This window comes from Oncorhynchus clarkii, chromosome 17 (genome assembly GCF_045791955.1).
Source record: "Oncorhynchus clarkii lewisi isolate Uvic-CL-2024 chromosome 17, UVic_Ocla_1.0, whole genome shotgun sequence".
NCBI classification, from domain to species: Eukaryota; Metazoa; Chordata; class Actinopteri; order Salmoniformes; family Salmonidae; genus Oncorhynchus; species Oncorhynchus clarkii.
The window spans coordinates 48,285,591-48,299,910 of NC_092163.1; the positions used below are offsets into that span (position 1 = coordinate 48,285,591).

Below are 14,320 nucleotides of genomic sequence, written 5' to 3' on the forward strand. Positions count from 1 at the left end.
AACTATTGTGCATGTAGTAGATCTATTGACATTCAAATTAATTGATAATGTCTATTATTGTTGTCAAAAATGTTTTACAAAAAAATGTAACAATTTCTATCATAAATAAATGAACCCTGATAACCGTAATAATGCATTGATATCTACAGTAATCCATGCTATGCAATCGTGAATAACTGTGGACTGAGAGGAAAACCCCGTTTACGCACAAGAACACTACGAGGAACAAATATATAAAAAATAATATGTATTTTTATAAATAATCCGTTGTGTTTTCTTCCTATTTGTTAGATATTATTGTTTGCCTATAACCTTGTAATATCCTGGTTTCTTTCGACTACGGACACTCGAGAGAGTTCCTCCGAAGCTGGCACAGTGTTGGAGACCACCGCACGCTGGAGAGTGCTGGCTGTTGTTGACGCTGTGTTGGACCCGGAGATAACGCTAGTGTTGGAGGAGGATCTCACTTTCGTGTTGGGTAGCCTATGGTCTTTTTTCCACTTCATCCTTCGGTTCTGAAACCAAATTTTGATCTGGCGCTCGGAGAGAACCAGAGTGTGGGCAATCTCGATGCGTCTTCGCCGAGTTAGGTAGCGGTTATAGTGAAACTCCTTCTCCAGTTCTAAGACCTGCTGGCGAGTGTAAGCTGTTCTGGACCGCTTTGCGTCTGCTCCATTGTAATTGGGATTCGCTGAGAGGTTTGGAGAGGTAAATAGGAAAGAGAGGAGAAAGGAAATGAAAAGCAGAAGGAAAAGGAGTGAAGCAAGACTGGCGTAAATTGAAATATGAAAAGAAATAGCGCGGAAAATTGAGAGTGGAATCACTATTATCTAGACCCCAATCAAATATTTCACAGTCAGGGACTCGACTCATGGTCTATATAATGGTTAGCACTTTCTCCACAGCGAGGAAGCAGCTGAATTATTTATTCAACATTACAAATAAAAAAATATTCTTATCCCTCTTTTTCTCTCTCACGCTCTCCTCCCTCTGACACATAGCCTACATAACACAAAAAGGCACATGGCAATACGGTTGTCCAGACTAGTCCCTCCGCTATAAAATTTATGGCGGGTGTAATTGCCAATGCTGACTCGTAAATCCTCCTCATATGTGCCATTTCAAAGGGGCTGCTCTCTCACAACGTACGTAGCACGAGCCGGTTATAGGCAGGCGATGTAGGTAAAATAAGGGTGAAATAGTGGACGAGAGGGCGCGAGAGGGAGGGAGGGCGAGTTATTAGAATAACTACACAGATTGCCTACCGGTACTGACGTGGATTTTCTTCATCCATGGGTACACTACAGGCTGCTTAGACGAGGTAGAGCTGATGGGATGCTCCGGGGTGGCTTGGATGCAGGTAGGCGGCGCAGTCGGTGGGGTCGTAGGGGATGTGGGTAACGGTGGCAAGGGCTCACGTGGAGCTGTCTGTGCCTTCCCCGCGAGAAGATTCCCCGAGTGTGTAAGCCCATGGTCAGTCTGGGGCTCGGGCTCGGGGATGCTTACACAGTTATACGGGCGCTCCTGGTAGGTCACTCGCGGAGGATACAACTCCTGGTGGTGATGCTGGTAGACAGTGTCTCTCATGCGGCTGTAGTATTCAGGGCTGTGTTCTGGGATGTAGCTATTTTGTGAATATTCCTCACAAGGAGGAAATTTCGGATCGATGTAGTTAGAGTCCATCAAATACGAGCTCATGATCATTAATTTCTGGAGTGAAAAATTATTTTTCTACCTTTGTCGTTTTTCTGGTCCATAAAGCCCTCCTACTAGCAAGCGACCCTGTAAAGTTACTTTAACCACGTGACACAGCAGTCCAATGGCAGCTGGCGAGGTAGTTCCCGGATAGGGAACCAAATATTTATAATAATATTTTTGTACTCTTTGTATAGGTGTGACAGTTTTCTCGAGGTTAGGCCTCTTCGATGAAGATCCATATCAAATTACTGAATAGGGCAGAAAGAGGCGAAGGTCAGTGGGATGTTGTGTGGGTATGCGGGCAGAGATACATCTCAGGCTGGGACTGAGGCTGAGCAAAGGTATTATGACATGATTAGGAAAACACAAAAACAAACAGAACAATGTGGCAATGGAGTAATGTGATGTGAACTATGCAGTTAAGCACATATAAACCACTCCATTCCTAAACCATTACAGCAGAACGTAGTCATACTCATAACCCAATGGCTAACACTGATTGATTTAAGAAACAGGACCACATTCTTACCATAGCACACTAAACGTCTAATTAATTAGGCATTATTGATCATCGACAAGCCAATCCGTTGGAGACCGGAACGCAAATGGATAATTCAACAATTTGTAAATTAACACATTCTAAACCAATGAAGATGGTGCTACTACCAGTACTAGGCCACTAATATATAATAGTAGGCCTACTGCTAATGCTACTTCTCACGATATGAATAGGCTAATAATGATAATATTATGCGTAATATACTATTAGACCATTACTGCACTGTTGGGAATGAGCTCGTAAGTAAGCATTTCACTGTAAAGTATACACCTGTTGTATTCTGCGCATGTGACCAATAACATTTGATTTGGGCTATTGTAGGCTTGTTATAACAACAACCATATTGTGATTGCAATGTTTTACCATTTGTGAAGACCGAAGACAGAATAGTCTAGCATTAGGTCGTGGTAGGGTGTTAATAGTAGGAATAGCCTAAATGGCAGCTGTCCTTGCAATAGACTAGCAGTTATTGTTTATCTAATGACCCTATGAGTGATAATGGCCTGGCGGGTTACAGACGGAATCCCCCTCGCAGTTCTATATCAGAGCGACTGAGAGCTGAACCTCCAGGTTAACTGTCTCTACTTCCTAAATAATAGGCGTCATTGCTGTGTCAGATTTTATCGGATAAAAATAAAAACGACACATAAAAGTTAGCATGGCTTATTTATTAGAATCGCGCGCCTGCCCGCCCGCTGATGTTGAAGGCTCCTGGTTAAATGTTGTCTGAGTTTTATTGGGCTGTAAAAAGCAGTAAATCAATAGCTTCAAATGATCCCCGCTTGCACGCGTGCTTTACGATTTCTTAGATCATTCTTCTCTCTCTATCTTGCTCCCTCCCCCCTCTCTATTTGCAGCACCATCTCATTCTCCTTCTCCATCTTCAAAAGGTTAGAATTTTGCTCACATCCATTGAAGCATTATCAAATGCTCTTGACGGACGTTGTACTTGACACAGCTGAGGTATTGAAATCGCCCATGTATTCCCGTAGAGGCGAATTTGCGGTTGTGTAATTGTTAACACAAATTCGGTTCTACAGGGTGCATATAGACGACTTGAACTGCATTGCAATGCTGCGAGCTGTGATTGTGAAAACGAGAAAATAATATATAAATCCCACTCAGAATAATAAGTAGCCTAGGCCAATGGCATGAGGGCATTGTCATCCAGGAGGAGACATAGGCCTATTCGGCTTGTAAACTTTCTTACAGACTATAGGTTGTGAAGTGTCAATACGCACAACAAAACACATAGTGATCTATATCTTATAGTATAGGCTATTAATGGGTGCACATAATACTATAATGTAAGTTGTGGTAATAATTATATAGAATTCAACATTTCTGTCAACATAGCGTTGGAAGTGAATAGTGTTATCTAAACAGGATCGACACAGAAAACCCAAACATTTAAGACATTTCCGTAACACTGTGAGACGCCGTTATAGTCTTAACTATTATACCCATCCCACTCCGCACAACCTGGTTGAATCAACGTTGCAAAGTTATCAACAGCTATTGTTTCAATTCAACTCAGGGTTCAACTAAAAATAGACAATATATATTAGGCCTAGGGTTTAAAGCTTTGGTTGATTTCAAATGTAATCTTCAAGTTAATCATAAAAATGCTGGATTTAAGTCTCCATCACAACCACAGATGAAAGTTAAAGAATAGGCCTAAATCAAATCAAACTTTATTTAACGTGCATTTAAAGTTTGATTAGATTTAGTCCTATTCTTTACCTTAGATGTTTTATTGAGATGGAGACATGAATCCAACATGTCAATTATTAATTTGTAGACAAACTGGCATTCAACATCCTTTAAATGTTGATATTTTGTTGTGTTGTCAACCAAACACAATTCAATATTGCTATTGTAATACAGTAAATTGTCTAAAGTTAAGGTTTTCTTACAAACTAATGTACAGTATTTATTCAACCTTAAAATGAGTAACATCCATGGCCACATATTGAGGTTAGCCTACTGTAAAGGCCTTCTTACGTAATCATAGAGAGCTTGAATGTTCAAGATAGCATGCAAAGGTTGCAGCTCAGTGGAGATCTTCACAATTGCTTTAATAATCTGTACATCATCTCGAACAGCATTGATCACTTGTACTATGTACTTTTAATGTAATCTCAACTGCAATCCAGATCATTTGGTTGTGCTTTTAGATGAAGCACAGTGATAACACATTAAGTTGTTGTATAAATACCAAATATCTGACACGATATTCCCATATGAACTTTGTTGTGCATTTAAATGGTTGACAGCGCAGTGATACCATATTGATACCATACTAAACCAAACATCAGACATTGTTTTTCTATTGGAATTTGGTTGTGCTTTTAGATGGTTGAACGCATAGTGAAAACGCATAGGGAATTCATCAAACTTCTGTCTGTCTTTTTGAGTGGGTAAATAAAGGTTGAAATCTCATTGATCAATGTCTCAACCAAATATTACCCAAATTTCCACGTTGAAATGACGTGCACAGTGGGATAGATTAGTAGAGGCAAGACCCTGTGACCCCTGCACTGCTTCTCTCCGCCCTCAAATCTTTTGTTGCACAAAATGTATGCCTTTAGCTGAATTTACTAATATGTTAGGCCTACTCCTGGAATGTATAGGCTTAAGCTACACAAAGGAACCGTGAGAAGTAGCTTAAACACACCACAAACAAGTGAATATGCATGCGTAAAACGTACATTTATTGTCAAATGTCTTTCAAAATTGCACTGAACATAACCTTGCGGGTGTGTACCCCTTCCTAATCATAAATATTCCATTTGGAAAAACAGAGGACACAAAGCGACCACGTGACAGTAGAGATGAAAAATTACTTTCTATTATCCCCAAGGGTTTATTGTGTTCTTCATTACCATACTGACCTCTGGGTAACCCGAGTGTGGCACACTGAACAAACGAAATAGACTATGCCTATGCAAGACATCAAATAAAGGAACTCCCAGAAAAAAACCTTGAATGTAAGCTACACTGAATAAATATAAACCTCAACGAGCAATAATGATATTAATATGAAGAATAAGAGTAAGCAGCATTTTCAAAAGGAAGAAATTGGCTATAGCCACCCTCTTCTGTTTTGTTTCATATTTGAGAACCTTAGCCTGCTTGATACAAATAGGCTAGTCTAAGAGAGGCCCTTGACTATCTATAAAGTCATTTCCTATAGGCTTATATGTGGGGGAACAAGACTATCGCTTTATTTACCATCCCCCACAGTCCTCTTTCTCTCTCATACCCATTCTCGATGAAGCCACATTTAATATTAACTGTTAGACAGCTTGACCGGCGTTTCACCTCTTGCGTTTGACTCGTTCCAATAGTTCACTGCCAAGGGGTTGATGAAGAATCACCAATTAAATTTGTCTTAAAATCCCATTTAGATCTGTTACCTTATTCAATAACTCAGTATAGGTAGAGATGGAAAGATGAACCCCTTGAGTAAATAATCTTAAGTTATTTCTATTATGGCAAATGGATGTTTCTTGAATCTATAGAAATCATATGGACTCTGTTGCAATATATAGGATTCTTCAACTCAACGCATGCTTTTGGAAAACGTCTTAAAACTACTACTGTCTGCAACCTCCACCCTCTGGTTTATGGGTTTTACGCAGAACAGAGACTATACATTTAGCCATTTCCTGAAATGTTGTGACTTGGTGGTGATACCCACTTGAAAAGCACTTTCAATTGATTGCAGTAATAGATCAATTACATGCTATTTTATCCAATCAAACAGACAACTTTACTGAGCAATGCTGTTGCCATAGCATTCACTGAAAACAGTAAGGTAACCAACAATGACATTTGCAGGTACACTCTTAGACAGAGAAAATCTGGATAGAACCAAAAAATGATAATATTGCTTGCTTCACATATGGCACCCCTAAAGGTTCTGTATGAACCCTTTTGTAAGGTTCTTTGATCAGAACCCCAGGGGTTATTTTTCACTGAACCAAAATTGGTTCCATATTAGAAACTTTGGGTTCCATGTAGGGTTCTATATGGAACAAATTTCCATTCTACAGTGGGGAGAACAAGTATTTGATACACTGCCGATTTTGCAGGTTTTCCTACTTACAAAGCATGTAGAGGTCTGTCATTTTTATCATAGGTACACTTCAACTGTGAGAGACGGATTCTAAAACAAAAATCCAGAAAAGCACATTGTTTGATTTTGAAGTAATTAATTTGCATTTTATTGCATGACATAAGCATTTGATACATCAGAAAAGCAGAACTTAATATTTGGTACAGACACCTTTGTTTGCAATTACGGAGATCATACGTTTCCTGTAGTTCTTGACCAGGTTTGCACACACTGCAGCAGGGATTTTGGCTCACTCCTCCATACAGACCTTCTCCAGATCCTTCAGGTTTCGGGGCTGTCGCTGGGCAATACAGACTTTCAGCTCCCTCCAAAGATGTTCTATTGGGTTCAGGTCTGGAGACTGGCTAGGCCACTCCAGGACCTTGAGATGCTTCTTACGGAGCCACTCCTTAGTTGCCCTGGCTGTGTGTTTCGGGTCGTTGTCATGCTGGAAGACCCAGCCACGACCCATCTTCAATGCTCTTACTGAGGGAAGGAGGTTGTTGGCCAAGATCTCGCGATACATGGCCCCATTCATCCTCCCCTCAATACGGTGCAGTCGTCCTGCCCCCTTTGCAGAAAATCATCCCAAATAATGATTTTTCCACCTCCATGCTTCACGGTTGGGATGGTGTTCTTGGGGTTGTACTCATCCTTCTTCTTCCTCCAAACACGGCGAGTGGAGTTTAGACCAAAAATCTCTATTTTTGTCTCATCAGACCACATGACCCTCTCCCATGCCTCCTCTGGATCATCCAGATGGTCATTGGCAAACTTCAGACAGGCCTGGACATGCGCTGGCTTGAGCAGGGGGACCTTGTGTGCGCTGCAGGATTTTAATCCATGACGGCATAGTGTGTTACTAATGGTTTTTTTCATTGTGGAGAGATTGGAGTCTGTTTGATTGAGTGTCTTTTATACAGGTAACGAGTTCAAACAGGTGCAGTTAATACAGGTAATGAGTGGAGAACAGGAGGGCTTCTTAAAGAAAAACTAACAGGTCTGTGAGAGCCAGAATTCTTACTGGTTGGTAGGTGATCAAATACTTATGTCATGCAATAAAATGCTAATTAATTACTTAAAAATCATACAATGTGATTTTCTGTATTTTTGTTTTAGATTCCGTCTCTCACAGTTAAGGTGTACCTATGATAAAAATTACAGACCTCTACATGCTTTGTAAGTAGGAAAACCTTGTTCTCTCCACTGTATATAGAACCGTTAGTGGTACCATTTATTAAGCAAGCATAGAACCTTTTTTATTCTATCCAGAACCTTTTTTTCTAAGAATGTAGGCCTAATTGGTGTATTATGGAGTGTCCTCTCCAAATCCCATGTCGGGAAGCATTTGAATGTTGTATGGGAAAAAAAGAATATATTTTCAGTTATACACCCTCCAAGATGTCGAAAGCCATGTAGGCTCCAATGCTACCCACAGTTGTGTCAAGTTGGCTTAATGTTTTGTACACTCAGTGTATATCACAATATATTTATTTTCTCTCGCCGATGCAGTTTAATCAAGTTGGAAGACTCTTTCATATTCTTCTAGTCAGGATGTTCCAGTTCTCTAGTTTTCACAAACAGTTCTCCACAAATCCATGAAACCTGTTTGGCAATCAAAGGATGTTAGATGTTAACTGGAAAAAAACAGCCTTCATGTGTCTATTGATTGAATTTTGATTATTTAAAAGTTCCTTCATGTACACCACTTGAGATGCACTCAAATAATGAATACTCTGTGCTTGCACAAAAGTTGACCTCAACGTCATTAGTGTGTTTCTGGCCTACCAAGGACGGACGTGTACTCGATATCGATATTGATGATGAATCTTCAAAGATGATTAGCCTATATTGTAATCGTTTGTTAAAGCAATAAACTCATTATAATAGTGGGGAAATGGTTTTAATCATTCATAAAACATGCAGCATTGAAATCCTACAGAATTGAAAGCTAACACAATAAAATACAATATAGGCCTTAAAAAACAAGTTAGCCTTCTATAGAAAGTAATAAGTTCAGTTAACAAGTGTTTTTATGTAGAAGTGAAAGTTGAAAGGAGTATTCGGGGTGCAATAGCTGAGTATGATAGCAGACTAGATTATTGATTGTACTGATTTAATAACTGAGGCATAGGCTGTTTTCAATGTTGTTAAGGGTTGGATAAGTGAGTAGAGGTGATAATAATTCAGAGGAATGCAGGGTATGTTTTTAAAATTAGGAGGACAAATCTGGAGAAATGTGGCCCTGATGGAAACTGTAATATAATGCACATCATTCATTTTAAAGGTTAGGCCTATTCTTATTGTAAAAATGCAGTAAAGACATCATGTTATTAATACACATGTTTGAGCATAGAAAAATTAGAGGTGGTACAACACTGATTTGAGTAACTGGTGGAATTGACATGCATTGTAGCATCTTTACAGATAAATGTTATTGTGATAATCCTGTATGAATGTGGAATAATGATGAGTGAGAAAGTTATAGAGGGTCAAAGATCATACCCCCAAGTCATACTAACCTCTCTCCACTACCAGTAACAAGGGAAGTTAGCATGTCTTGGGGGGTATGATTTTTGACCCTCTGTAATTTTTCTCTGGCTGGAGTCTCTGACGATTTTTAGGGCCTTCGTCTGACACTGCCTGGTATAGAGGTCCTGGATGGCAGGGAGCTAATCCTAAGGATGTACTGGGCGGTTCCCACTACCTTCTGTAGCATCTTGTGGTCGGATGCCAAGCAGTTGCCACACCATAAGGTGATGCAGCCAGTCAAGATGCTCTCAATTGTGCAGCTGTATAACGTTTTGAGGGCCCATGACAAATCTTTTATGCCTCCTGGGGGGAAAGAGGCATTGTCGTACCCTCTTCACGACTGTGTTGCTGTGTTTGGACCATGATAGATCCTTCACTTCCCATCGATGTGAATGGGGGTGTGCTCGGCCCTCCGTTTCCTGTAGTCCACGATCAGCTCCTTTGTCTTGCTGACATTGAGTGAGAGGTTGTTGTCCTGGCACCACACTGCCAGGTCTCTGAGTTCCTCCCTATAGACTGTCTCATCGTAATCATCATCATGATTGGCAAACTTAATGATGTTGTTGGAGTCTTCCGCAGCCACGCGGTTGTGGGTGAACAGGGAGTACAGGAGGATAATATTTTTGACAGGTTACCTTGGCGTTCTTGGGCACAGGGATTATGGTGGTCTGCGTGCTACGGGGTGATAGTCATTTAGACAGGTTACTTTGGCGTTCTTGGGCACAGGAACTATGGTGGTATGCTTGAAACATGTAGGTATTACAAACTGGGTCAGGAAGAGGTTGAAAATGTCAGTAAAGACAATGCCAGTTGGTCAGCAGATTCTCTGAGTATGCGTCTTTGTAAGCCGTCTGACCTTATGGCCTTGTGAATGTTACAAGGGAAATGTTGAACATTGTCCACTTCATATTCATCTCCAGCACCACCCCAACATCAACATATGTGAAAATTGCACGTTTTAAAGTTTTGTAGTAAAAAAAAGATAGAGGCAGGTAAGTGTTTCCAATGACATCATCAGTGTGCATCATATGATTTTAACCAATTACAAGTAGGCATTGCCCACTAATTGTCTACTAATTGGTTGATGATGTCATTGGAAACATTTATCTTTCCTCTATCTTTTTTACGACAAAACATAGAAATGTGTCTTTTTCATATACAGTGGGGCAAAAAAGTATTTAGTCAGCCACCAATTGTGCAAGTTCTCCCACTTAAAAAGATGAGAGAGGCCTGTAAGTTTCATCATAGGTACACTTCAACTATGACAGACAAAATGAGAAAAACAAATCCAGAAAATCACATTGTAGGATTTTTTATGAATTTATTTGCAAATTATGGTGGAAAATAAGTATTTGGTCACCTCCAATCAAGCAAGATTTCTGGCTCTCACAGACCTGTAACTTCTTCTTTAAGAGGCTCCTCTGTCCTCCACTTGTTACCTGTATTAATGGCACCTGTTTGAACTTGTTATCAGTATAAAAGACACCTGTCCACAACCTCAAACAGTCACACTCCAAACTCCACTATGGCCAAGACCAAAGAGCTGTCAAGGGACACCAGAAACAAAATTGTAGACCTGCACCAGGCTGGGAAGACTGAATCTGCAATAGGTAAGCAGCTTGGTTTGAAGAAATCAACTGTGGGAGCAATTATTAGGAAATGGAAGACATACAAGACACTGATAATCTCCCGCTATCTGGGGCTCCACGCAAGATCTCACCCCGTGGGGTCAAAATGATCACAAGAACGGTGAGCAAAAATCCCAGAACCACACGGGGGGACCTAGTGAATGACCTGCAGAGAGCTGGGACCAAAGTAACAAAGCCTACCATCAGTAACACACTACGCCGCCAGGGACTCATATCCTGCAGTGCCAGACGTGTCCCCCTGCTTAAGCCAGTACATGTCCAGGCCCATCTGAAGTTTGCTAGAGAGCATTTGGATGATTCAGAAGAAGATTAGGAGAATGTCATATGGTCAGATGAAACCAAAATATAACTTTTTGGTAAAAACTCAACTCGTCGTGTTTGGAGGACAAAGAATGCTGAGTTGCATCCAAAGAACACCATACCTACTGTGAAGCATGGGGGTAGAAACATCATGCTTTGGGGCTGTTTTTCTGCAAAGGGACCAGGACGACTGATTTGTGTAAAGGAAAGAATGAATGGGGCCATGTATTGTGAGATTTTGAGTGAAAACCTCCTTCCATCAGCAAGGGCATTGAAGATGAAACGTGGCTGGGTCTTTCAGCATGACAATGATCCCAAACACACCGCCCGGGCAATGAAGGAGTGGCTTCATAAGAAGCATTTCAAGGTCCTGGAGTGGCCTAGCCAGTCTCCAGATCTCAACCCCATATAAAATCTTTGGAGGGAGTTGAAAGTCCGTGTTGCCCAGCAACAGCCCCAAAACATCACTGCTCTAGAGGAGATCTGCATGGAGGAATGGGCCAAAATACCAGCAACAGTGTGTGAAAACCTTGTGAAGACTTACAGAAAACGTTTGACCTCTGTCATTGCCAACAAAGGGTATATAAGGGTATATAACAAAGCATTGAGATAAACTTTTGTTATTGACCAAATACTGATTTTCCACCATAATTTGCAAATAAATTCATTAAAAATCCTACAATGTGATTTTCTGGATTTTTTTTCTCATTTTGTCTGTTATAGTTGAAATGTACCTATGATGAAAATGACTGGCCTCTCTCATCTTTTTAAGTGGGAGAACTTGCACAATTGGTGGCTGACTAAATACTTTTTTTCCCCACTGTATGTTGATGTTTAGGTGGTGCTGGAGATGATGCATATGAATTTGAACAATTTAGAAATGTGCCTTTAACCTGTTTACTCATATCACCTACAGAGAGCATGATCACACAGTCATATAGAACACCTCACTAGAATACCTCATGATAAGCTGTTGACCATACTGTTTACCAAGAGAGTTTATCTATATTTTTTCAGGGGGCTGTAAATTTACCACCACAACCCGATGCTGGCCCTAAGACCGCACTCAACAAGCTGTATATGGCCATAACCAAACAAGAAAATGCTCATCCGTAGGCGGCGCTCCTAGTGGCCTGTTATTTTAATGCAGGAAAACTGAAATCCGCCTTACCTAATTTCTACCAGCATGTCACCTGTGCAACTAGAGGCGAAACTCTAGATCACCTTTACTCCACACACAGAGAAGCATACAAAGATCTCCCTCGCCCTCGATTTGGCAAATCTGACCATAAATCTATGCTTCTGATTCCTGCTTACAAGCACAAACTCAAACAGGAAGTACCAGTAACGCACTCAATACGGAAATGGTCCGATGAAGCGGATGCTAAGCTACAGGACTTTTTCGCAAGCACAAACAGGAATATGTTCCGTTACTCATCCAATGGCATTGAGGAATTTAACACATCCGTCACGTCTTCATTAATAAGTATATTGATGACATCGTCCCCACAGTGACCATCCGTACATATCCCAACCAGAAGCCATGGATTACAGGCAACATCCACACTAAGCTAAAGGCTTGAGCTGCTGCTTTCAAGGAACTTAACACTAACCTGGACACTTATAAAAAACATATGCTACGCCCTCTGACGAACCATCAGTCATGTTTGAATTATACAACACTATAGCATGCCCAACATGACCATATTACACCCCTGTGGAACCTCATAACAAACTCAACTTTTGGCCTCAAGATCATTTAAAATTCCAGCGCCATCCCCTTCTATGATAACCCTAATGAATCAGGTCAATTTGAGAGAGAGATAAAGGAAAGCAGCAGTGATTATGACCATTGAAGACAGAGACTGGGCACAACATCTCCAATACACTTCCATATAAATTCACTCACCGAGTCAGCATATAGGTCAATGTTATTCTCTAAAGCTGACCAGAACATATCCCAGTCCGCGTGATCAAAACTATCTTGAAGGGTGGATTCCAATTGGTCAGACCAGCATTGAATGGTTCTAGTCACTTGTACATCCTGTTTGAGTGTCTGCCTATAAGAAGGTAGGAGCGAGATGCCGCCCTCACTTCGGCAAATCCGACCACAACGCCATCTTGCTCCTACCGTCTTATAGGCAGAAACTCAAACAGGATGTACCAGTGATGAGAACCATTTCTTAACCAGAAACCATGGATGGATGGTGGCATTCGTGCAAAACTGAAAGCACGAACCACCGCATTTAACCATGGAAAGAGGTCTGGGAATATGGCTGAATATAAACAATGTAGTTATTCCCTCCGCAAGGCAATCAAACAAGTGAAATGCTGGTACAGGGACAAAGTGAAGAGACGTATGTGGCAGGGTCTACAGGAAATCACGGACTACAAAAAGAAAATCAGCCACATCATGCACACCAACGTCACGCTTCCAGACAAACTACACACCTTCTTTGCCAGCTTTGAGGACAATACAGTGCCACCATCCCGGCCCTCTAACAACAACTGTGCCCCCCCCTCCTCCTTTTCTGTGGCCGATGTGAGTAAAACATTTAAACGTGTTAAACCCTCGCAAGATTGCTGGCCCACACAGCATCCATAGCGGCGTCCTCAGATCATGCGCAGACCAGCTGGCTGGTGTGTTTACGGACATATTCAATCGCTCCCTATCCCAGTCTGCTGTACCCAGGAAGGCAAAGATAACTGAACTAAATTATTACCGCCCCGTAGCACTCACTTTTGTCATCATGAAGTGCTTTGCGAGACTAGTCAAGGATCATATCACCTGCACCTTGCCGGCCACTTCAGTTTGCATACCGCCCTAACAGGTCCACAGACGATGCAATCGCCATCACACTGCACACTGCCCTATCCCATCTGGACAAGAGGAATACCTATGTAAGAATGCTGTTCATTGACTACAGCTCAGCATTCAACACCATAGTACCCTCCGAGCTCATCATCAAGCTGGAGGCCCTGGGCCATGACCCCGCCCTGTGCAATTGAGTCCTGGACTTTCTGACTGACTGGCCGCCCTCAGGTGGTGAAGGTAGGAAACAACATCTCCACCTCACTGACCCTCAACACTGGGGCCCCACAAGGGTGTGTGCTCAGCCCCCTCCTGTACTCCCTGTTCACCCACGACTGCATGGCCATGCACGCCTCCAACTCAATCCTCAAGTTTGCAGATGACACAACAGTAGTGGGCTTGATCACAACAATGACGAGAAAGCCTACAGGGAAGAAGTGAGGGCACTCGGAGTGTGGTGTCAGGAAAACAACCTCTCACTCAAAGTCAACAAAACAAAGGAGATGATTGTGGACTTCAGGAAACAGCAGAGGGAGCACCCCCCTACCCACATCGACGGGACAGCAGTGGAGAAGGTGGAAAGTTTTAAGTTCCTCGGCGTACACATCAACGACAAACTGAAATGGTCCAGCCAAACAGACAGTGTGGTG

At 41.6% G+C, this 14,320-nt stretch overlaps 1 protein-coding gene across 1 annotated transcript; it reads right to left on the reverse strand.

The window, feature by feature from the left end:
* Positions 1-208: 208 nt before the first annotated feature.
* On the reverse strand, positions 209-1,704 carry LOC139369787 (homeobox protein Hox-C4a-like). The gene is made up of 2 exons (XM_071109053.1): positions 1,266-1,704; positions 209-691 (listed from the first exon to the last, which is right to left on the reverse strand). Exons 1-2 carry the CDS (start codon positions 1,702-1,704, stop codon positions 306-308), a joined length of 825 nt encoding a protein of 274 aa, XP_070965154.1. The 3' UTR covers positions 209-305.
* Between the last annotated feature and the right edge of the window lie 12,616 nt (positions 1,705-14,320).